This window comes from Primulina huaijiensis, chromosome 3 (assembly GCF_012295235.1).
Source record: "Primulina huaijiensis isolate GDHJ02 chromosome 3, ASM1229523v2, whole genome shotgun sequence".
NCBI classification, from domain to species: Eukaryota; Viridiplantae; Streptophyta; class Magnoliopsida; order Lamiales; family Gesneriaceae; genus Primulina; species Primulina huaijiensis.
The window spans coordinates 25,591,344-25,616,514 of record NC_133308.1 but is presented as its reverse complement, the minus strand read 5'-3'; the positions used below and the strand labels follow the sequence as shown (position 1 = coordinate 25,616,514).

The 25,171-nt window shown below is 34.0% G+C and overlaps 3 protein-coding genes, 1 long non-coding RNA gene and 1 pseudogene across 9 annotated transcripts; 4 read left to right on the top strand and 1 right to left on the bottom strand.

Moving 5' to 3' along the window:
- Window positions 1-170: 170 nt before the first annotated feature.
- Window positions 171-4,962, top strand: LOC140974056 (uncharacterized). 2 transcript variants are annotated; one of them, XM_073437276.1, is made up of 8 exons: window positions 171-432; window positions 1,290-1,359; window positions 1,503-1,662; window positions 2,278-2,359; window positions 2,824-3,040; window positions 3,166-3,230; window positions 3,810-4,075; window positions 4,256-4,962. In XM_073437276.1, the coding sequence occupies exons 1-7, from the start codon at window positions 325-327 to the stop codon at window positions 4,062-4,064; spliced, it is 957 nt and encodes a 318-aa protein (XP_073293377.1). In that variant the 5' UTR covers window positions 171-324; the 3' UTR covers window positions 4,065-4,075; window positions 4,256-4,962. The 2 variants fall into 2 exon arrangements, with proteins under 2 accessions (XP_073293377.1, XP_073293376.1); XM_073437275.1 differs by having other exon boundaries at window positions 4,246-4,962.
- Window positions 4,706-9,998, bottom strand: LOC140974055 (V-type proton ATPase subunit H). Its single transcript, XM_073437274.1, has 11 exons — window positions 9,844-9,998; window positions 9,529-9,654; window positions 8,839-8,941; window positions 8,720-8,792; window positions 8,211-8,276; window positions 8,012-8,123; window positions 7,141-7,302; window positions 6,791-6,916; window positions 6,449-6,574; window positions 5,515-5,694; window positions 4,706-5,189 (listed from the first exon to the last, which is right to left on the bottom strand). Exons 1-11 carry the CDS (start codon window positions 9,952-9,954, stop codon window positions 4,941-4,943), a joined length of 1,434 nt encoding a protein of 477 aa, XP_073293375.1. The 5' UTR covers window positions 9,955-9,998; the 3' UTR covers window positions 4,706-4,940.
- LOC140974057 (uncharacterized) lies at window positions 7,300-8,133 on the top strand. Its single transcript, XR_012174712.1, has 2 exons — window positions 7,300-7,427; window positions 7,955-8,133. It is a non-coding gene; the product is annotated as an uncharacterized lncRNA (long non-coding RNA).
- A 5,013-nt stretch (window positions 9,999-15,011) lies between the features above and the next one.
- Window positions 15,012-18,628, top strand: LOC140974054 (protein FAR1-RELATED SEQUENCE 5-like). 5 transcript variants are annotated; one of them, XM_073437273.1, is made up of 5 exons: window positions 15,012-15,141; window positions 15,817-16,101; window positions 17,508-17,982; window positions 18,078-18,145; window positions 18,223-18,628. In XM_073437273.1, exons 2-5 carry the CDS (start codon window positions 15,819-15,821, stop codon window positions 18,264-18,266), a joined length of 870 nt encoding a protein of 289 aa, XP_073293374.1. In that variant the 5' UTR covers window positions 15,012-15,141; window positions 15,817-15,818; the 3' UTR covers window positions 18,267-18,628. The 5 variants fall into 5 exon arrangements, 2 of the variants coding, with proteins under 2 accessions (XP_073293374.1, XP_073293372.1); XR_012174711.1 differs by having other exon boundaries at window positions 15,817-17,982; XR_012174709.1 differs by having other exon boundaries at window positions 15,817-17,982; window positions 18,078-18,628.
- Window positions 18,629-18,836: 208 nt separating this feature from the next.
- LOC140974053 (leucine-rich repeat receptor protein kinase HPCA1-like) lies at window positions 18,837-24,533 on the top strand (annotated as a pseudogene).
- Window positions 24,534-25,171: the final 638 nt, after the last annotated feature.

The window sequence follows — 25,171 nt, the reverse complement described above, 5'->3', positions numbered from 1 at the left end:
CTTATATATATATATATGTGTGTGTGTGTCACTCTTGAATCATAATATATGTATCACTCTTAATTGTCAGTCTTTAGCAAGAAGATCTATGCATAAGGAAATCAAATCAAGCGATCCTTCTTTATGCATTTTTTAATTAATATTGAAATAATATTTTGATAAAACTATTATTTGTTAAGGTTTTTATAAAACACTTTCAAATTTTATTTAAAAATTTTTAAAGTTACATATTAACTAGTGAAGAAATCCCAATCTCCACATCTGCTAGTCTCAAATTCAAACGATATTCTCCCAATTCCGTTTCGATTTCCAATCCGTCCAAAGATGCTGGGAAGGTGCTGTTCTTCGATTCCATCGCTAAATCCAGGCGAATTGAAGCCATTTCAAGCCATCAATGGACTGCAACAGCTCGCGGAAGCGAACCGATTCAAGGCATTGTTAATTCTTACTCACAATATTAAACTCTCCAATTAAACTTTTTCTTCTTCCTGTTGTTTTTCTCTTGGGTTTTCATTCGAGTCTCTCGCTTGTGACCTTCGAATTGTTATTTTTAAATCTCGTGGTTTAATTTCAATCAACACGGCTTCATCTTTATTTTTGAAAATAGTATTCCTCTGTTGTCATCAATGTACTTTGGCGGATAAGTAGGTGTTTTTCCATGTGTTAATCGAACAATAACACGGAATGGTTGGAATAGTCATGTGGCATTTGACTAGACAAGTTGAACTGAGGATTTGAACACTCTTGGGTTGGTTAATGACAATGAGAGACTGGATTGAGGTGATGGAACTTTTGAGATTGATAATCACTCATTAGAACCAGTGTTATACGCACCGTCTAGGCGCTGGGTGGTCGCCAACCGACCCGATTTTTAGATCCTTTTAGGCGGTCGACTAATGTAATATACGTAATTTTTTTTGAAAAGATTGCATGACATATTTTTCAATCAATTTGTATAAATAAAGAGGATGATATGCTATTAATTTGGAGTTAGAATATGAGATAGATGAATTATTGGAGAAATATGGTGATAAACAAGAAAAATTAGATATTTAGGTTAGAAAGAAAAACCACCCAGGCACCGCCTAGATGGCCGCCTAAACGCCTAGACGCCAAGCGGCGGGTGGTCGCCCGACTACCGCCTACTGCATTTTAGAACACTGATTGCGAGACAGTTATGATGTGAAGATTAAGTATATGTATGCTACCTACACGAACGATGAAAGAGTATCCAATTTGTGTTTGTAATGTCGGTAGAATTCATATTACTTCGATATTTGGTGGAGCAGGCATGGTTCTTGGATCAGTTTGGAGTCCTACACGACGGGAAACAACCATACTTTGGGGCCGTCATGACATGTATGTTCTCATCTGTTAGCTTTGGCATTTTGGTAAGCCTGTTTATTTCATTTATAGTTTCTTTCAGCAACTTTGGTATCTAAATTCACTTAGCTTTTGTATTCTTTTTGTGGATGTTTTTGCATGCTTGTTTTGTGGAACAGTAGAAAAGTTAGCAGCTTCTGGTGCAAAGATGGTGGTTATCAGTAATTCATCGAGGCGTGCATCAACCACTATAGAAAAGTTATGTAGCCTTGGATTTGACCCCTCTCTCTTTGTGGGTGCCATCACCAGTGGGGAGTTGACGCACCAGCATCTGCTAAGGTTTAATAATCTTCTCCACAGTAATTAATTTAGAATGCAATCCTGTTACTAAAATTCTTCGGATCTTCTCTAAAGTTTCTCTTTACCTGATTAGTAACAGTTGGATAATGATTTTACTTATGTAGAATGAACTTTGGTTCTTGTTTCCCAAGTTAAATTTGTTTTCAGAGCTAAGTTGAGGTTATCATTTTGATTCGTTATGATCAAATTATATTTCCATTGTTTTTAGTATTCTTTTTGTATTTATTAATTCCCTTTGTATAATTTTTATCAGCTGATTGGATTTTGTACTCTTAACAATAGCGATAAATTGGGTTAAATCTTTTTGTCATTTTTAAATCATGGGACCCATCTTTTTTGCTTCACGTAAACAATAACTTATTGTAGTTGTACTTTTGAAAACCTTCATATAACTTTTCCCCCAATAATACACCCTTTTGTAAGAACTTTGCAAATTCAAGCAAATTTTGTTTCATTGATGTTATGATATCTCAAGATTGATATTAAAATATGATTATCTTCCTTCAAATCTGAAATATCTCTTGAGAGTTGAGGTATGCTAAGTTATTTGAAAATTATCTTCATGATGATATCATGTTACTTGATCAAAATCAGGAGAGATAGTGAGTGGTTTGCTAGACTGGGAAGGTGCTGCATGCACATGACCTGGAACGATAGAGGTGCAATATCTCTTGAGGTATGCTAAGTCATCATTATTGGCACCGACTATATTATTTTTTGGAAATGTACAAGTTTGTTCGACTAAATTGTTTATTATTATACATATCTTTATTTCTTTATTTGATTTTCAACTAAATATGATTATCTTCCTGCATGAAAATATGAAGTTTTGAATGCTAAGGGCTCTAAAGCTCACAGGTAAAAAAACTAGAAAATTATTATTAAGCATTTATTTATGCAAGTTTGCTTTGCACTTTTTAAGAGTTCTTTTGTACATTACAATCCTCAATAGAAACACGAAACGAAAGAAATTTTAAAATTTGAATATCATAAAATGTCATTTTATGAGCACGGAACATGTGTTGTGCCCATGCCTACTAATTAAGTACTCAAAGCTAATTGGTTTTCAATTAGGCATCCCCTTAACCTCCGCCACCAAATTTCTGTTTTTGTGGTCGTGTAAGTGTATCATTGCTTTAGGGTTTGGGGCTTCGAGTTGTGGATACTGTCGAAGAAGCTGAATTTGTTTTGGCTCATGGAACTGAAGCTTTGGGACTTCCCTCCTGTGCTACTCTTCCGAGGACACTTGAGGAACTTGAGAATATTCTAGAGAAATGTGCTGCTAAGAAGATTCCTATGGTGGTGGCTAATCCTGATTTTGTTACCGTTGAGGTTAGAGCTCTGCGGGTGATGCCTGGTAAATATTTAGTATATTGTCTGATGTCTCCTCTAAATTTGGTAACAAAAGCACTATTCTTCAATCGACACTCTTTCATGTATCTATTTGGTACTGAACCAATTCTATGTCAATTATTCCACTAGGTACTTTGGGAGCCAAATACGAGAAGCTTGGTGGGGAAGTAATGTGGATGGGCAAGCCCGGCCAGGTGATTTGGTTTGAGAACTGGAAAATCTTATTATGAATGTTATTGCATGTATTTGGCCGAGTGCATAACTGTTATGTTGCTCTAGCAGGGCTCATGATTTGGTGTGATCGTCTTCTCAAATGTTGTTGTTTTCAGCAATCCATGATTTTTCTAAACCAGAAATTTATGCAAAAGGAAAAAAAATAGATTAAGCAAATGGCAAGGGAAGTATACACAAACGCAATGACATTGGAGTTCTCTCTGTTTGCTCTAACAATAAATTCCTCAGTATTGGTAGATTTCATTGATCACTTTTCTTATATCGCTCTATGGTCTTTTTTTTATTTTTTTGAATAAAGATCATTCTATGGTCATTTGTTTTACTAAGTTTGCCAATGTTTATCTAATAGTTGTCCTGTTCAGCTTTTTGGCTTGATGTAAAAGTTTGTCACTTGGAATAGAAGTTGGATTATGATTTTTGAGTGTTACCTTAGCTTGTCACTGAGACTAAGATTTGTTTTGAGACACACCATAGAATTCACATTTTTTTATTTGATTTGGAATTTACAACTTTAACTACAACTTGAATCGATAATACAGATCATATATAACTCAGCCATGTCATTGGTTGGCGTGGAAGCTGCTGATTGTATTGCTGTTGGAGACTCTCTCCACCATGACATAAAAGGTGCAAATTCAGCTGGAATTTCGTCAGCTTTTATTACTGGTGGGATCCATGCAACTGAACTTGGACTTGGTAAATTCGGAGAAACCGCAGATGATTCCTTAGTTCGTTCTCTTTCCACAAAATATGAAGCCTGTCCAACGTATGTGCTACCCTCGTTCACATGGTGACCTCTCTGGTTGTGAGCACCCTATAATTTTTTTGCCTCTTGTTACCCACACCGCATACTATAAACAGAATTTTATACCTAACTGTGTATCTCCATATCAAAATACAATTATCTTCAGAGCGGATGTTCATGTAGTTTTGACATCTTTCAGAAATGATCCATGTAATTTCTTTAACCTCTAGGCTGTTGCAGGTTCTCAGAATGAGATTAGCCATCTCCAAATTGTATTATTGCACTTCCTCGCTTCAGAGCATCAAGGGCTGCACCACTGAACGTTTAGTAAAAAAATTTACCATATATCTCACGTTGCGTGAGCTAATATTGGGTGGCCAATGTCAAAATCATGTTTTTAGTTTTTTTTTTCTGTTATAATAATTAAGCGGCAAGAAACTCTGGGGATACAACTGATATAGTATCTGCAAAAAGCTTCAATTAAGTTAACGTTGTGTTTTTGAGTATCGGTTCGACGAGACCTCGATATAGATCTATCTAATAAATGGAAATTTTTTGTCAAAGGATTTTTATTCTGGGGCAAAAAAAAATTTATATTTGTCCCTCAACAATTACAGATAAAGAAGCTAGACCACTGAAAAGAGAACCATCTAACACATAACATAGCAGATAACGCACAACAATCCGACATAATGCACCAAATATCAACATTATTATTATTGATCAACAACAGTAAAGATACAAAATAGAATCGAAAAAATAATAACACCACCACCATGTTTTCGACTTATTGCATGACCTAGTGCGCCTGGATAATTACTCATAGCGCAATGACAGTATCGAACGTCAAATAAAAAAGGCGCCACAACGAGTACAACAAATGCTCATTTAAACACGAAATATAAATTACTTGCATAGACAATACTCAAGCCTGCAAAAAACTCGCATATTTGGCTCCTAGGAAAAGCCTTTGGATGCAGAGCAGGGCATTTTTGGTAACCTCTACGTTCTCATGGTTCATCAACTTCATCACCCGGTCCTTTGCTTTGAGATCAGTCACAATGATACGGCCAGCCTGGTGGTACTGAATGAACTGAGAGAGGTCATAGCAAGCAACAGCTAGTGTTCTAGGATCAGTGGATGTGTCCAAAATTGTGATCAGGACCCTCAGGATCTGTAGCGATGTTTCAAACTTAAAATGTGAGATACACACAAAAGGTGCAAGAAAAAACAGGCAGTCGAAAGATTTCAACAAAAAAATGAAAGTTTGCTACTGTAGTTTAACCTAGCTAGTCACAACTAAATTTCAAATTGTTGAAACGGCATGGGATTCTTCTTACTATACATAGTAGTGTTTCAAACAAAATATCACCGCATACTCACAAATGCCCCTGCAGTAGAAAATCATTTAAAAATAACACTTATTTCTTTTACGGTACAAAGAAACCCCAAGTCCAGAAAAATCAGGAACTCCATCCAAAAAATTTGCAATAACAAACCTGAAAATCATGTTCTTCGAAGTTTGTAATGTTGTCCCGCCAGAATATAGGATCTTTATGCATAGGCGACCAATCAAGGTGTCCAAGGAGGACTTCCTGCTTGTACCTATCAAAAGAACTAAGCTTCTTGATGTTATCTTTCAGTCCTTCCTCGAGCTGATTCAAGGCTTCCAGCAGATCCTGAAAAAAAATAAATAAATAAATTGCCTTGGAAGTTCGGATTTGTGGGTGACAGAACGGAGCCGAGGGAATCCAAGAAGAGAGGAGAAACAGAGAGAGCTTGCAGTGAAATGTTGGTTATGCTTCACTCAGCCTCAGCACAGAGCAGATGCTGAAAGAAATTGAATAAGCATAAAACAGCAACAGTAGTTAAATATTTAACCAAGCCCGTATGAGCAAGAGTTTTCAGTTAAGTTTAAAACGGTCATCTTTCAAGCCTCTTCCCATGTCATAAAATGATAATTTACTCTCCTCCAGGGAAATATGCAAAATCAAAAATAGAAAAATGAAATTAAATCATGGCAAATAGAATAATAATGAAAAAAGAAAACTATGATGCAGTCACTCAACATTGAGAATTAGGTTGATAATAACACATATATGAGAGTTTGACATATTGCACCTGTAAATGGATGCACTGTGAGTACGAATTTTGTTGCTGTTGATAACATGAATAAATTGAAGATATGCTATCCGCTCTAAATTTTAACAGTGGTAGCATGAGTGTGTTGTTGTTGGGGTTGTGGTTTTTTTCTACCAATTGGGACGGAAATGCCCGGCTTATTAATTTATCCGGTAAACTACTATTCATTGATGCAAATTATTATGAGAAGTATTTTTTTTTAGACATAATCTTTACTTTCCTAACACCAGATGCAAGAAATAAAAGACAAACAAATCTAAAAGTCCCCAATTGGCCAAAAAAGTTCCTCACCTCGTCACTCCATGCTTGGGCTTTCAAACTCTGAACGAGCTGTGGCAAGCCCAGGTCTACCATCTGAGCTCCAAATGTTCCTTTGTGAAGCAAATTTCTAAGGATCAAGACAACTAGACGGACGACCTAGCACAAGTGGATAGAAAGATATATTCAGATGAATGTTTTGTAGAAAACATTAACAACATAAGTCCAGTTATAAGTAAAATATAGCTTCAGCTGTTTCAAAGCTTATATAGAGAATAGGGAGGAAAAATCAGGGATGTACATATAAAAGGGTATCCATCCAGAAAGGTATATATTACTCTTGAGTCTTGACAATTATCACATAAATGAACTCACTTTTTCCTTTGTGGATCCCTTGGCAACTTCAATCAGCCGTGGCAAGCATTTAGTAGTAGCCAAGTACTCAACTGCAGGTTCATAGTAAGACAGGAGCCACACACAAAGGCATGTTTCATAAAGGAGCTGTTTCAAGGATAAAATCGGGGACAAGAAATATCAAGTTATATGGCAGGTGATCGAACATTTAAAACTCCAAAGTCAATAATAGTAATGCCACAGTCCACATGTTATGTAAGACCAGACTGAAAACCCAACCCATCTGCTAAATGATTAGATTCTACATGATGTATTCGAGAAAAAACAAAAAACTAGATGCCGTTCTACTTTGAAATCTGAATAGGGATTACCTGGATAGATTGTTGAGTGGATGCTGGAGATATTAAAGGAATGAGCAACTTCACTCCATCAGCCTGAACAAATGAAGATCGCACTGCAGGCTCTTTCAGTAGAGTTGAAAGGCAGTTAATAACTACTGGAATGCTGCGGCCAGTATGAGATTGGTTCTTCAGCTGTACAAGAAAACTATAAGAGATAGGATTGCTCGCAAATATAGTGTATCAGTTCTAACATATTTTCCCTCAGGATCTGAAATAGCTTATATGCCCACTGATTTAATCTTTCAATGGAATGTGCAGTTCATTCTCTCCAGAAGCAGTTACAAGTTGTAAATGCATGGAAGCATCTATGTTATATAGGAAAAAAGTTCATTAATGTATCTGCGCATGTTCGGAAGAATACAATTTTACATAATTTTTACGCCAACTAGTTACTAAGAAGTATAGTTGTATATCTCAGTCAGAAGGATGATGGGCAACAATAGTTGGCGATCCATTTGGTTCGACAGCACAAATGTGCAGAGGGATGCCACCTGGACTTTTTTTTATATGAATTCTTTGATTTTCAAGCTAAAACATGGAAGTTTCAATTGAGTATTTTTGGTCACAAGAAACCTCTTAGATATATCACAATATGACAATATCATTTTTTACTTATTATCCATCGTTTTCTAAATAAGGTTTCTCCCAAAAAAAAAAGGTCTCAGGATTACCATTCATCATAACTGTAACAAATGTTAACTTCCAGGATCAGTGAAATTTTTCAGTCTTACATGAGCAACAGCAAAAACTAATTACGACTGCCTCCAAAATTAAAGGTGGCCAGTTTCATTCACATTCTGCAGAATTAACCTCATGAAAAAATAACTGAAAGATCACTTACCTGTGCACACAGCCAATCAACCAGTCCCTTCAAAACATCATTTATAGAAATAACTTCATTCTTCGACTTGGCTGCTGAATCAGCAATGGCATTTTGACCTTTAGGCCTTCCACTGAAATTAATGAAAGCAGAAATGTCCTAAAGGAGGCAACTATCAATCTATCATGATAAGGAGGCCAATACATGAAAACATTCGCACCTTACTATGAAAGAAAGTATCTTACAGCTCTTCTCTTGTATAAACCAATTACCTTTCCAAAGTAGCCTGCAAAAAAAAAGGAGCATCTCCAACCATTACAAGTGAAACTTAACAAAATATAGGGTGATGTGATTCACAAGTCAATTAACAAGTGAATGCTTTGATACAAGAGTACTACGGTATCAGTATCACAATTCACAACGAACTTTTCTAACTTCCGAATCGACAAGTGTAAACTGTTACATATTCTTTTTAACTCTGGATGGACGAGTGGGCTTTTGGTGGTCATATTTATTTACTGGTGGTCCAAGGCAACAAGAATCATAAAGTTTCAACTTAAGGATTAAAGGTTTCCTCTACGAGCAAACACTAACATAAACCAAAAAAGTAGCAACAAAAGTTGAATAGTGTTTCAAAGATTTAGAGGGATAACAAGGAAATAGAGACAGACCACTAATCTCATCCACATTAATACATTATGTAGCAATTAGCATGGGTAGAATACTTGCCTCAGGAAAGGATCATATATATCCTCGCCAGCCAGAGACTTGTCATGGAATAATCTAGCTCGTTTGGGATTTGCTGCCGAGTAAAAGTTACAATTATATNTAAAAGTTTTGCTGCTTACCCAAAAGCATTTCATCAATCAGAGCTAACACATATTCTACAGTTTCTTCCTTGAATATGTCTCGCAAAATGCTGACAAAACATCGAATATATGCTGGACCATCCTGCATATTTACTTTCACCAATCAAATAACAAGAATGATTCATCAAAGCCATCTGAAGATTAAAAAACATAAGCTGAACTTGAGACGAACCAAACAAATCCATGGTGGTTAAATTTATCCACCTGCAAAAATTCATGACACCAACTCGAGGGTAATCAGAATTCACCGAATCACTCTTTCAAGTAACCTCCAGAAGATAACAAAACTCCAATGAGAAGGGATACTTTCTCTTTTTATAATGTTGTCAAAAAGAAAAAATTTCAGCAAGTCTTTCTCATATCTCTCCTCTATTCCCAGAGTCCAGACAAGAATAAAATAAATATGAAAGATCAAAACTAATAAGACAAGTATTTCAGCATAAACAGGTAAAGTGGGGAACAACTCATAAGAATCATAAAACAATAACTCCCACAAAAGAACTAAAAACACTTTCACAATGCTTCAAACTTTGACGTCCAACTCAAATATAAATTAAGAAAAACGAAACAAGTTAAATAACCAAAGCACAAAACACAGAAATTTTCAACACAAGGATAATGTCTTCTATCCTTTGGCAATCAACATAAATAAAGCGGTTAGAAAATTACATCATCAAGTAACTGAGCCTTGTAACTCTCAGGCTTCTTATCGTAGCGCCGCAGCAGCTGAAGTCCAGTTCCGGAGATCAACTTCGTCGTCATGTAAGTCTCCCATGGAATATCCCTCCTCAAAACCTTCAAAAAATCAACCATAGCAGATCCAAAAAAGATAAAATTCCAGTAAAAAGAATCAATAAATTGCAAACCAAGAAAGACAAGCGAACTCAAATCACTGAATCAGGTACTAAATTACAGCTCAAGGTGTAAATTAAACTTGAAATTTCATCAGGAAAACACCGAATCCCTTTAATTTCTTCGATCTACCTGTTCTGTGGAGAGCTCCGCCTGATCGGTGGGCATTTCGGAAAATCGGAAAGCAGAGAGATTCTTTGACGATGAGCAATCGAGATCAAGAGAGAGAGAATAAAGCTGCATCAAGCAGGCCAGGTATAAATGCTGGCCAAGCCTAAAACTTGTACAGCCCAAGAAACTAAACCCAGTATTATTCAGCCATATGACGTGGGCTGGGAAAATAATTAACCCAATGTGTTGGTTGGCTCATAGTTTTATATATAAATTAATTTGTGTAGTGGGCTATGATCATGGGCTCATGCTGGGTCTTGACTCTTGATGGGCTTGAATTTTAAACGGGCCTCCGAAGAAGATAACAGCCCCCTCAGTACAGTTTGGGTTTCGTCACCATTTCACCAGTCCAGACAGGTTCAATTTGGCACGTCTGCCGACTGCCATCTACTGTGGTTTATTAAAAAGACAAAATATCATTTCTTTATCTCATATATTTAATTTTTTGCGATTTAAATAATTTTAATTTTAATCTTAGTCTTTTATATTTGAGTTAACGAAAAAAAACCAATATATATATACATAAAAAAGAAACATATGCCACTTAAATTAGATAATAAAATTACATTAGATTCATACATGTAAAAATGTTATTTTAAAAATATTTGACTGGAACATCAACACAAACCATATTTTTTTAAGGAATAAATTATTTTCCAGCAGAATGATCTAAGGAGACAAATAAATACGGCCATGAGACAATATTTTTTGACCGTAAATCAATTGTTAAATCCGCTCTTGTGCACATGTCAACATTATGTTGATATTATATTAGTGTCATGTCGAAAAAATGACTAAAATTAAAAAAAAAATTATGACGGACATTAATATTGAAATATGAAAATATAGAAGACCAAAATTACAAAAAGATAAATATGAAAGACCAAAAATGCAATATCTCTTGAGAATTGTTTTTCCATTTAATTTTTTGTTGAATGCATTCAATTTTACAAGTTTTTTTAAATTATAAATTGATAATTATGTTCTTTAATTGATTGCTATCATTTTAGTAGATTCATTATTAGTATCCTAAAATGTATTACCTAAGGCTATGTTTGGTGTGGGTGATAAAGAAATGATAGATTCTTAATCTCATGTTTGTCTAATTTTTTATGAATCCAATTAATCAAGAAGCTCATGATTAAAAAAACCTATGTGATTGATAAGACAACCCATTGGTTTGAGAGGATTGTCAATCTCAATCCTAAAACATACCATAAATTCCAATTTTATCCTTTCGTCTTCTCTTGATTGCTAATCACCATAAAATATTTTTCATTTATGTTTATTTTATAAGTTCATGCGTTATACATAATCTTAACTAATATATTTAGTTAAGATTTGTAATTAAATTAGTATTTAAAATTTTATTAATTATTATTTTAAAAAATAATAATTCGATAAATATAAGCTAAAAACTAGAAAATAAATATATGAAACAGCTAGTTCGGATAATTTAAAGTGAATTTAATGAAAAATAAATTACATAATTTGAAAAAAATAATATTACATAAGTGGTGAATATTGGATCAATTAATTTAGGGTATTTTTGTCTCAACAATAAAAAAATATAAAATTTATCCTACTCATTAAAATCTTACCAAACAAAACATTCTTTATCACTACATATTATATATCCTTACCTTGAGTTTTGTTATCAATCCAATTAATTATCCTATCCTACACACCAAACATAGCCTAAAAGTTTAGTTACTCAAAAATTTTAATTAGATTTCTCAATACCCTTAAATATAGAAAAGGAAACAAAACAAATATTAAAAATATTATTAATTAAAATTACGGTTACTTTTATATTTTATTCTTAATTTATTTTTTATTTCACAATTTCCGAATTGATTGATTTACTCCTTTTGTGCTTTAATACTTTGTTTCATATCTCCTTATTGTAAAACCCGGGATTTTGTAATATCGTGATCATATCAATTTAATATCAGGTTAATAATTTGATGGTGTAATCTTGGATATTAATATTTAAATCATTCAGAATATAAGATTTGTTTTAAGGTTATCTAAGTTGTGTAGATAATTTTATCGTGTACAGAATCATGAAGCTCGAAATTAAGATAATATTATTTAAACTTGAAAATTTGATATGAATAAATTTATCTCAATCTAAGGAATTAAAGAAGGAATTTTGAAAATAAGAAGATAAATATCTAAGATTTAAGTTGATATTGAGATACCGGGATAAAAGATCAAGCAAGAGATAATAAAATCCCTAGAATTCGAAATCTAACAATATACACTAGGCCATTTTCGAAAATTAGGTGGGGAATGAAGAAGGAGATTTCGAATATCTACCTAGATCACGGATATAACATGATTTTAGATTTGATTCACAGTTCAAACGCACTGTAACTCTCGATCACGATAGCAGCCAACCCCTATAAATAGAAGGGCCCTAGTTTTCGAAAATCACACCTTAGAACATACACAAAATTTCGAAAAATCTCCCCTAGTCTCCTTAGGATTTTCGAGCACAGCGAAGCGCTGCCGCGGTCTAGCCGCCGAAGAGGAATTTTCGAAAATTCCTGTGCAAGCAACCCTAATTATTCACGTAATTTTGCATCAAGAATTTAAGGTAAGTGGGCAAATTTTAAATTTTAAAATTTTGGGTTATGTGTTTTCTTTTTAAAGAAAAAAAATGCGCTCGAACACCGTCTACGTTTTTTTAAATCTTGTTACGTTTTGTGAGACAATGTGAGGATTCCCTGAAAATGGGTGGAATTCTAACATATGGCCCTTAGCAGTGGGATAGAACTGTTTTACGGCCTCGCCCCCTTAGAGGATTAAAACTTAGGGACTGACGTCAGTAAACGATGAAAAGTGAAAAATTGCAGTGTTAAAATTATGAAAAGCATGCTGTAAATATATGTTATTTTCGAAAATATGGAATTTTTTATGTGGTGTTCGATAATTCCCTCATTTACTGAGTATTCCCAAAATACTCACTCCTTACAATCTTCCCCAGATAAATCAGAAGAACATGTTGAAGAAGAAGAATCTGAACAATTTTGGGGCTGGTGAATATTGGTTATTTTCGAGAATTTCTAGAATAGGAATTTGAATTTCGAATTTTAGGACTTTAAATTTTATGTAAGACGTTTCCGCAAATTTATTCTATTTCAGTTGTAAAGACATGGTTATTTTTTTTAGATTTATGATTAATAAACTGGTTTTCGGTGTATACTATACTACGAGGCTGGTCGTTTCAGTTGTGTGATTGTTAAACGACGCAAGTGTCCAATCCCGAGTTTCGGGGCGTGACATTTTAGTGGTATCAGAGCCGCCNCTTATTATTTTATTGTATATTTTATAAATATTTTTGTACTTAATAATAATTTCTTTAAAAAGAAATATAAATTCTAATAACTTATTTTTATAAAAAAAATTTACAATAAAAAATATACATAAATTAATTTGAATATTCAGTGTGTATCAACATAAAATTAGAAAAATTGCCATTTTAATTTTGTAAGTTGACTTGTTTTTTGTTTTAGACTTATAACTTGTCAATATTTGATTTTAATCTATTAACTTTGATATATTTTTTAATCATTTTTTGGTCAAAAGTCATTAATCTCAACGAAAATTGTTTATTTGATATCGATGCTTCTCTTATGTAGATAATGTAATAGAATAAACCGATATTACAAACATAAAAATAAATATAAGCAAAAACAAAAAGAAAATAAAGCAAAACAACATTCAATATTTGAAAATGGGAGCGTCATTTACCTTTATATTTGTTAAGATATATTTTAATTGTATAATACATGTTTTATTCTTGGTATATGAGACATGCATGAGAGTATCCGTTCCAAATAAGCAATAGTGAATAGATTTAGTGGTTTCAGGTGGAAAAAAGACCAAAACAAGACAAAATCTTATTAGATGAAAACCAAATATTGACAACTAAAATCCAAAACAAGCTAACTTACATAACTAAAAGTGCAATTTTCTCACATAAAATAAATTTAGTTCAAATATTTTTATGTTATAAAAAGTATGTCGTTAATCATCGGTGGATAGCCTGGATATATTAGATATTAGTAAAAGATCCACACACACTGTATGTGTTATTATTATTTTTAATTTGATCAAATAATACTAAACAATTAACACGAAATTATTTTCAATTTAGAAGAATTGTTCGATTTAAAAGATAAGTTTTGTTTAGATTTTTTTCTATATAAAATATGGTGTGACTTGAGGGGTTTTTAGTATGGTGAAAATAGTAATTATGGAATTAAATATTTTGTTGTTCTCTAAGGTAGTTACTCTAAGGATCTCACACTTAATAATATAATTTAGATTTTGAAAAAAAAATAAGAGAAAAAATCTCAAGTAAACTCGATATTAATATATTTTGTACACCGTGATATTTTTATGTATTTGTCAAAAATAACGGACCAGTATTTTTTACTCTTACTAAAATTTGAGATAAAATATGAATAATATTAAAAATATGATTGTCTGGTTTATTTTGTTCATGTATGACAGAAAAACTATTATAAACTTTAAAATATAATACAAAAAGTTTAGTTATACACTTGTACCCTGGACTAGTAATCCAGTGGCATTAACATCTAGGAAGATGTGTGAATTCGATCATATGTAAAAAAAAAAAAATATTATCCCTATTGTTATAAAAAAGCAAAGGACAATCTTGTCAAATAATAATAATAATAATAATAAGATAAAGTATTGTCACACTCACTAAATATAAAGCTGGGAGTTGTTGATGACAGCTCAAACAATTGGCTCACTCATCATGTCGTTATTACATTAGTATCTAATTATGATTTTGATATAAATTTAACATATTATATATCTTTGTTTAACGACGATAAAACTGAGTAAATTTCGGACTATAATTATAGCTTGTAAATTGTATTATGCAAACTTTGTGTCACATATTCGATAGAAAATATGTTTGTAAAAAAATTGAATTCCTAACAATTAATCGACTACTCTTCCGGGACATCCTTACAACATATTATATATATATATATATATATATATATAATTAATCNTGTTTTTTAAAAATTAAAATTACAAAAATCACAAGATTTATAACTCATCGGCAAAGAAGATATACACAAAAAGCTCAAGATTCAAAAATCATCAGCAAACAAGATATTCTTTCTCTTATCACGCATCATCAATCGATACCTTCCACCCTGTCTCCCAATCTCCGCTGCCTGCCGTCCAAGCTCCGGTGAAACTTTTACCAAGGTATGCTTCGTATCTCGTAGATTTTACAATGGGTTTTTTATATTAGAGCTTCTAACCTTACATTTTTGGGAACTGCAATTCCATATTTACAGAAAAATGAGGTTCAAGATTTGTGTTGCTATTACAGAATAACGTAGCCTAAAAAATTGTGTTCTAATTACAGAAAAACAAAGCTTACGACATTTTATTTGTGCGTAAAGGACGGATACATTATTTTCAATTATGGTTTCCCCAAATCTTTTTTGCTGTTAGGTCACCTATTGATATTTGTGTTTATTTTCTAGAACGGTGGATGGATCGCTTAAGTTCTTTGATGTCTTCATCTCATTTTATGATTGTGATAACAACTTTAATATTAAAAAATTTTGGTTAACATTGAACTTAATTATTGCTCATAACAAGAAATGGTAACTATCAAATTCTCAGTAAAAGCGGCAAATGGTGTATGAAATGAGATTAAGTCAGAATTTGACAATAAACTTACGTTTTAAATAAAATATATTAAACAACAAAATATTTTTAATTTCCTTTAATTTATTTAGACAAACAATCATTACTATAGGATTTATAATTATCATCTCTAATGATGATAGTATTGTCTATTAAGTCAAAGAAATTTGCGTTATAAAATCATCATATTTTTCTAAATTGTGTGTTTGTCATTTTTTCCCTAAGCAATGGAAGAAAATAGTGGTGATGATCAGCTATTCATTCCCCAAGTTGCAGACGATCGAAAACCGAAAATTGGGATGAAATTCGCATCATTGGATGATGCATTTTCGTACTATAACCAATATGCACGAGAAGCCGGGTTTAGTGCGAGAATGAGCAATAGTAAGAAACAAAAGATGACAAATGAAGTTGTGTGGAAAAAATTTGTATGCTTTAAAGAAGGTCATACAGATGAACTCCGCTGGATGAAACATGTAAAAGACGCTCAACCGAAACAGGAAAGAGCTCGTGGTGAAGTTAGAACTGGATGTAAGTCAAAGATTTCAATTGTCAAGGAACAAACTGGTCCTAATTGGGTTGTCAGTACCTTCATGGAAATCCATAATCATCCGCTCTCGACTCCTTCAAAGGTGCATTTGCTACGCTCACATCGAAATGTCTCAGTATCAAAGAAAGCATTGATTCAACAATTTTCAGAAGCCAATGTACCAATTTGTCAACAAATGCGATTATTGGAAATAGAGTATGGAGGGCCTGAGCATGTAGGTTGCACAGAGAAAGATATTAGAAACTGTGAGAAAATCCTAAGGGATGAACAAAAGGGTATTGATGCTGAAACACTAATTGAGTTCTTTGCAGCTGAGAAAGACAAGTGTTCAGCTTTTTTCTTTGATTATGAGACTGATTCGGATAATAGATTTAGTAGGTGTTTTTGGGCAGATCCTGTATCAAGGATGACAAACAGTGTATTTGGTGATGTAGTGGTGTTTGATACGACGTATAACACTAACAAATATGGTATGATTTTCGCACCATTTGTAGGAGTTAATAATCATCATCAGACAATTGTTTTTGGTTGCGGATTTCTAAGTGACGAGAAGACTGAGTCTTTTGTTTGGTTATTTAACAAGTTCATAGAAGCCATGCCTAAAGGTGCACCAAACGTGATCATTACTGACCAGGATCCTGCTATGACAAAGGCCATTGCACAAGTTTTCCCACAAGTAGTGCATCGATATTGTTTGTGGCACATACTGAACAAATTTTCAGATAAATTAAATCCTGTGACTTTTCGCGACTACTATCAAAGCATAAAGAATGTCATTCAAAATTCTACGACACCTAATGAATTTGATAAGTCTTGGGAAGATGTTATCAAGTGTGCTAATTTGGAAAAAAATGATTGGTTGTTATTGATGTATGAATTACGACAGAAGTGGGTGCCAGCATATTGTAACCATGTATTTTGTGCTGGAATCTCAAGTAGTCAGAGATCTGAAAGTTCACATGCATTTTTCAAGAAGTATGTCTCTAATAAGAACTCATTGATGGATTTTATTACTCGTTTCAATAGGGCACTCCGACATCAAAGACACAATGAGTTAGTTGCTGACCATATTGATTTGAATGAGTGTCCCAAAATTAAGTCAAAGAGGCCAATGGAAACTCAAATGGTTAAGGTGTACACGAAAAAAAAAAATGGTTAGAGTTTCAAAGTGAAATGAATGAGAGTGATGGTTATTTTCTGCAACAAACATCTGAAAGAGTTGAATTAGTGGTTTACAATGTGATGAATTTTCAAAGTTGTTCTTCCTCCAAACCAAGGGTGCTCACTCATAATAAACTGATGGACTATATATCATGTAATTGTATGAAATTTGAGTTCGATGGCATTCCATGCAGACATATGTTAGCTTTTTTTCGTATTAGCCAAGTGTATCAATTGCCTGATAAGTATATACTGAAACGATGGACACGAGTTGCAAAGGTTGATGCCATATATTTTATGACTGAGCAAAATAGCATCGATGATCAAGAAAATAGTTTGATGTCAAGGCACTCGAGGTTATCTTATAAAGCTTCCGTAGCAATTGATGATGCGTCGTTGACTGATGAAGGGACAAACTTCTTGGATGAACAATTAGATTATATTTTAAGCAAAATTAAAGAGATAAACACCAGTAAAACTTTCAACAGTGAAAGTCAAAAGAAGAAAACCATGGATGTGGTCCTTGGTATATTTGATCCTTCTGAAATAAGAGCAAAAGGGTGTGGGAAGAGATTGAAATCATCAAAGGAGAAGTCAATCTCAAAGGCCAGACTATGTCGTGGATGCGGGAGTCGAGGTGTGTCTCATGACAAGCGCAATTGTCCAATTTTGCATAACGGGTATGTGTTGATTAATATTGTGTGTATTTTATAAATTTTTTGCATACAAAATAATTTCATTTATTTTGTAAATATGGCGATGTGTCGTTTACTAGATCAACTATACATGATCATCATAACAACAATGACAACATGGATGAAGAAGATTTTGCATCGATGGCTGGTACTTTAAATGTTTAATTTTTTTTAAACAATAGTGTTATGAGAGATTGATGTTAAGAATTGTATTTATTATTGCAGGTTCTAACAACATGCGAGCAACTGGAACACATTTGGATGAATGAATTAAGTTCATTTATGTACGAGAATCTTCTTTTTGTTTTTCATTTTTTAATCTTCTGGTACTTCGTGTTATTCTTTTTTCATTCAGTTCCACCTATGAGATTGTTAAGTTCTTTATTTTTGGTATTTATTTATTTATTTGTTTTTCAGAATTTTTTTCGTATAGTTTTGTTGTTTTTTACAGCTTCAATTCGTAAAGAAGTTGTATGATAGATACAAAGCTCATGTTAATTTGGCTATTTTTTATGGATGCTTTACGAGATAAGAGAGTAATTATGAAAACTCTGACATGTATTTACTGCACGCAATACCTTAAGGTTTTAATCGTTTGTAAACGGTTCTGTGATAAATTTTCTTAATTGTTGATATGGAAGGCCCATGATTTCAGAATTTTGTGTTTTTGTAATTTTAATTTTTAAATAACAAAAATAAAAAAGAAAAATGAGGCGCCCATCATGGTACACACCATGATTGTGTAGGGTAGCATTTCTCTATATATATATATATATATTGTATTTTACTTGGTGTTCAAAATATATATGACTCCGGCCATGATATACCTATATATCATGCAGCAGTTTAGTGAGTTCTTGAATATAAAAAATGGCCGCTTTGTTGGATACTCGTATGGGTTCTTGTTGACATTGGAAAGCTCGCAGGCAGGCGGACAAAATTAAACAGAAAGGAACACTTCAAATTCATATATCGAAGAAATCCACGTCACAAACAACACATCCTCGTAAAGTTCGTTTTTAGTTAACGTTTGTCGTTACAAAAGAGGTGGATTGATTTTCATGGGAAATGAAACATAAACAGAGCCTTCTAACTTCTTTTCCCTGTTTTTAATCATTATTTCTTGGTAATCGACCTTCTAGGAAATGGGTTTTACGTGAATGATCTTCTTCTTGAAGAAAGTGTGACGAATTTAAGAAATTTTGTTTTGTTTTGTGGGAACAAATTGGTGCTGCACTGCAGCCATGGGAGTCCTGTGGTTGCTCTTCTGCTATCTGGTTTTATCTACATGGACTTGGGGTGTCTTTTCTGTGACAGACCCCCAAGATGGTAAGAATTTCTTTATTAAAAGTTTTAATGTATGTTCGAATGTTTGTTGCTATCAACAGAGTTTTTATATGTAATGTCTTTTCCATCCCCTTGTCGAAATTTTTTGTTTGATTCGATGTGTGTTTTTGTGTCTTGTGGTTGTAAATGGAAGCTTTTGTGGTCCTGCATGTTTCAAAATTTTGGTTCAAATGTGTTCGTATCTGATATGAAGTGACTTTTTTAAAGTTAATAAACCTATATTAGTTTCGAATCTGCAAAAGAACGAATATCAACATTGAAACTAAACAAAAAGTTGTCTGAAAAGGAATTTAGATAGGTCCCTAGTTGTCTGATTGAATCGGTCACGTGACTGTATTTTTCATGTCAACTTTTGGCCTTTTCGTGTTCTCGAGCTGTAAAAATCGTAATATAGGACTTGTAGTATTTGTAGAATCGGATTCTAATGCTTGAGCACTTTCTTGAATTGGTAAATGGTTGCAGCTGCGGTACTTCTATCACTAAAAGGTCAATGGGGTAACACGCCCCCGAGTTGGGACAAGTCCGATGATCCCTGTGAATCGTGGGATGGAGTTTCATGCGATAACTCGAGAGTCATTTCACTGTAAGAATATAATAGTTTCTAATTTTTCCAAAAGGGTGACACTGGATTTTTTCTCGGTTAGTCGCCCTTTGGACGGAGAATCTTCGTGAAATTTCATTATATGTTCTCCTTCATTATGCAGAGGATTATCATCTTTGCAAATAACTGGTCAAATGAGTGGTGATATTGGAGGGCTTAGTGAATTGACTACCTTGTGAGTTTTCTTGTATCATAGGATTGAACACTTTCTGTTTAACCAAAAGCTAGAATTTGGAAGTGGAAATTAAATATCTTACAACAGCTCAACCACCATATACATTTTGATCGATACGCAACATATGCAGCCATAGCGGACAATTGTTGCTCCAGTCGCTTACAACATGAAAGGCATTCTTTCATTTCATTAGGCTTGAATTTCCACCGCTGATGAATTTTCAATCATGATATATTTTGTAACTGAACTATGAATTGGTCATGGTATGATCAATTTGCTCGTGTGATCGAGGCCTGTGGTCGAGTTAATGTAAAAAATCTGTTGCCTCAGTTGTTGTTCAGTTTAGAGATTAGAGTTAAACTGCCAGTCCTTATGTATATCTTGCCTAATTTTATGCTTTAAGCCTAAGACTGAGCTGATGATTATAGGGACTTGTCATATAACCCCGGCCTTACAGGTTCGATATCTCCTCGACTTGGAGATCTGCAGAAGCTAACTTCACTGTAAGATCAAATGTTAATTACCTGTCATGCTGCATATACATGAAACAGGTTCATTAGTTTCTTGTTTTTCTCTCAGAACTCTGACCGGCTGTAGCTTCACAAACAATATACCAAGTGAATTGGGAAATCTTTCAGAGTTGACTTTTCTGTAAGAACATCTGGTTTAGTCGCATTTTGTTATGAAATTTTATGGGACTTGTCTATGCATCTTATTTAATGGAACAAATATACATTGACAGCGCGTTGAATACGAATAACTTAACTGGTGAAATACCACCTTCTCTTGGTAAACTCTGGAATCTATATTGGCTTGATCTGGCAGAAAATCAGTTGAGAGGATCGATCCCCGTCTCTTCAATTTTTCCCCAGGGACTGAACCAACTCAAGAATGTGAAACATTTGTGAGTATGGTTAGCTATGAATCTCCGATCTTGTTCATTTTAATTTTCGAGGTTTCTGATCTTTAAGATTTGCAGTCATTTCAACCGAAACCAGCTCTCTGGGGTAATTCCTGAGGACCTTTTTAGCCCTGACATGGCGTTAATACACGTGTAAGCCGAGGAACAAGACCATCTTGTTCTGTTCTCAGAAATCTTTTTAGGAACTGTAGTAACGATGAACAAACTATTTGTAGATTGTTTGATGGGAATCAATTCGAGGGCAACATTCCATCTACTGTTGGATTGGTTCAGTCGCTCGAAGTTCTGTGAGTAACTTAAGAGTCTTTACTATGTTTCTTGTTTTATCTTCACTTCCATGGATCTCATATGATGTATGTGAATCACTTTTTTCATTTTTTTTGTTTTTTCACGATAAATGTGTCTAGTCGGCTTGACCGGAATAACCTGAATGGAAGCATCCCGACAAATCTCAACAATCTCACTAAAATCACAGAATTGTGGGTAGTTTTCTAAGTCCAATGAAATTTTGAGTCTCATTACGTACAATGGTTTGCTAAGAGTTGAAAATTCATGTGATTTATTGTAGGAATTTGGCTCACAATATGCTGTCTGGTCCATTACCAGATCTAACCAGACTGGACTCCCTCAATTATGTGTAAGAAATAGCCCTCTCTGGTCTTGTCCTTCCTCAAGTTCATGGAAAAATCGGTGTAGAAGCTGCCTTCTTTCCATGCAGGGACTTAAGTAACAACTCTTTTGATCAATCAGAAGCTCCAGATTGGTTCTCGACTTTGAAGTCACTTAATACATTGTGAGTATAAAATGAAAAACAAATGAACATCAAGAAAACATTCATAACAAGGATTAATCTCTCTTTCTAAGTCAAGAATCATGGAACAATTATCCTGTAACTAATTCTGTCTGATCCTCAGGATGATTGAATTTGGACCGTTGCAAGGATCGGTTCCACCTGAAATGTTCAGTTTACCTCAGATTCAACAAGTGTGAGTCTACCAACCTACACGAATTCACCAATGATATTTTTGAAATATGCAATAACTGAAATGGACAGCAACTATTTGACAGGAAACTTAGTAACAATGGCTTTGATAAGAATTTAAACATGACCGACAACATTAGCCCGCAACTTCAGCTTATTGACTTTCAGAACAACAGCATACCATCCATAACGCTAGGACAATACAAAAGTACTTTAATGTAAGAATACTTTACCATGCTCGTACTTCATTACAAAAGTATTGAACTTTACACGTCTTAGATTAACTTTTTTATGTCCATAGGTTGTATGGAAATCCCGTATGTTCGGCCTCTCTTGAGAATACGGTTTACTGTCAAATTCAGGAACCAGAAAAGGCTTACTCCACCAGTCTCGCAAATTGTGGAAGCCAATCATGTGACTCCGATGAAAAACTCAATCCACAAAGTTGTGAATGTGCTTATCCATATGAAGGAACATTGAATTTTAGAGCACCTTCTTCTAGAGATTTGTCGAATGTTACTTTATTTCAGTCTTTAGAAACTACACTTTGGTTACAACTAGGCCTTTCCTATGGATCAGTTTCTTTACAAAATCCATTTTTCAATATTTATGACTATCTTCAAGTGGAGCTTGCGCTCTTTCCTACCAATTCAAAGTACTTCAACCGGTCAGAGATTCGGAGGCTAGGATTTATGTTAAGTAACCAGATTTATAAACCTCCAAGTGGATTTGGCCCATATTACTTTATAGCAGCTCAATACAATTTTGAAGGTAAGACTTAAGTAGTTATGAGTTAAAATAGTTGAATTTTTGCATATGAAACTCATATTTCTTGATTATTTTAAACAAAAAAACATCATGGTTTCAGAAGAAAATGGGAAAGGTCGCTTTAGCACGGGTATGATAGCTGGAGTAACAACCGGATGTGCGTTTCTAGTCCTGGTTCTAGCAGGATTAGTTTCATATGCTCTTTGGCAAAAACGACGCGCTGAACAAGCGGAATCATTAAGTAAACCATTTGATAGTTCCCATTTCTGAATTCATGTGTACTGTATGGTCCATTTCTTGACTAATTTCCTTGAATTCTCAGATCCAGTAACTTGGCCTTCGAGCGGCAGAGATAACGGAGGGGCACCACAGCTAAAAGGGGCTCATTGGTTTTTTCACGCCGAGCTAAAAAAATGCACCAATAATTTCTCTGATAGCAATCAGATTGGCTCAGGGGGCTATGGCAAGGTTGTTGATAATTGACAAACAAACTCAATGTACATATTTACATGCCATAAATTGGTAAGACAGAGAAATCTATATGTTTTTGGTAATCAGGTTTACAGAGGAACAGTGTCGAGTGGACAAGTAGTTGCGATCAAAAGGGCTCAAGAAGGCTCTATGCAAGGCAGGGATGAATTCAAGAATGAAATAGAGCTGCTTTCGCGAGTTCATCACAAAAACCTCGTTGGCCTTGTCGGATTTTGCTTCGAACATGGTGAACAGATGTTGGTATACGAGTATATGGCTAATGGAACTCTTAGGGAAAGTTTATCCGGTAAGCTCATTTTCATTAGTACACTGTTTTGTGCCATCTTCTGAAATTTTTAGATGATTGTCGGAGGTTTTATTCCTGCACAGGAAAAAGGGGAATCCATTTGGATTGGGAGAGGAGGATACGAACTGCGTTAGGCTCGGCTAGAGGATTAGCTTACCTACATGAGCTCGCTAATCCTCCGATTATTCACCGTGATGTCAAGTCGACTAACATTTTGTTGGATGACAATCTAACGGCAAAAGTGGCAGATTTTGGCTTGTCTAAGCTGGTATGCGACACTTCAAAAGGTCATGTTTCCACTCAAGTAAAAGGAACACTGGTTAGTAGTGAAAATACCCGAACTATTACACAGAATTTTGGGGGAAAAAGCTAACATTTGCATGTTTTGTAGGGTTATTTGGATCCTGAATACTATATGACACAACAGTTAACTGAGAAAAGTGACGTCTATAGCTTCGGTGTCGTGATGCTTGAACTGATCACCTCTAAGCAGCCTATCGAAAAGGGAAAATACATTGTACGAGAAGTCAGGATATCAATGGACAAGAACGATGAAACATATTTTGGATTGAAGGAGATCATCGATCCGTCGATAAGGGATGCTCCGAGTGTTCTAGTAGGATTTTCAAGATTTCTGGAGTTAGCCATGCAATGTGTCGAAGAATCAGCTTCAGACCGTCCAACAATGAGTGAAGTCGTGAAGGCCCTCGAATCCATCTTACAGGATAATGGCCTAAACACAAATTCTGTGTCTGAATCGTCGTCTGCGACCGAGTTTGGATCGGATAAAGATGTTAACACAAAGGCATCCTTATGATGCATCTTTACCAAGAAAGGATGGTGGTGAAACTGATGATTTCGAGTGTAGTAATGGAATTTCAGTGTTTACAAAAGTTCAACACAAGTAGATATATAATGTTTGAACGTTACATATAATAATAATGGATTTCAATTCTTTGATTTAATTTGTGTAGTTTTGGAAGAATTACATGCAACTGCGTGTGACTTTTCTCATAAGGTTTGAATCGTAAACTATCCACTATCCAATGAAAATTATATAGTATTTGCTTGAATTGCTTCTCCTTTACTATGGAAAAATCGAAATGTGTTTACGAATGAAAGTAATTTTTTTATCAATAATTTATAAAGAGTAATGTTATATTAGTGCACCGACGCACGCAACAATATTTTTTTATAATTCATTTAGTTTATATTTAAATGAGGATCAAAATANGTTGCGTGCTTATACAATATTTTTTTATAATTCATTTAGTTTATATTCAAACGAGGATCAAAATATAATTATAAGAAATAGTGATGGATTACACTGCAATATTGATTTTTTCGGGCTAATGGTTGTTGGCTTTCTATTCTCTCTGATTTTCAATTTTCATTCAATAATGTTATACAAAAATAGAAAAAAGAACGATTTCACTTTCCAAATTCTTATTTGGCCTAATGCCTTGATCTTAATTTTGTTCTTTTGTTCTCAAATCTTAAAGGATAGATCTAAAATTTCTTCTTATGCAATTTCATTGTTTCTCTTATTTCTTTGCCATTTTTTTCCGTGGATAGTCTGAATTTGATTTCAAAAATTTGTA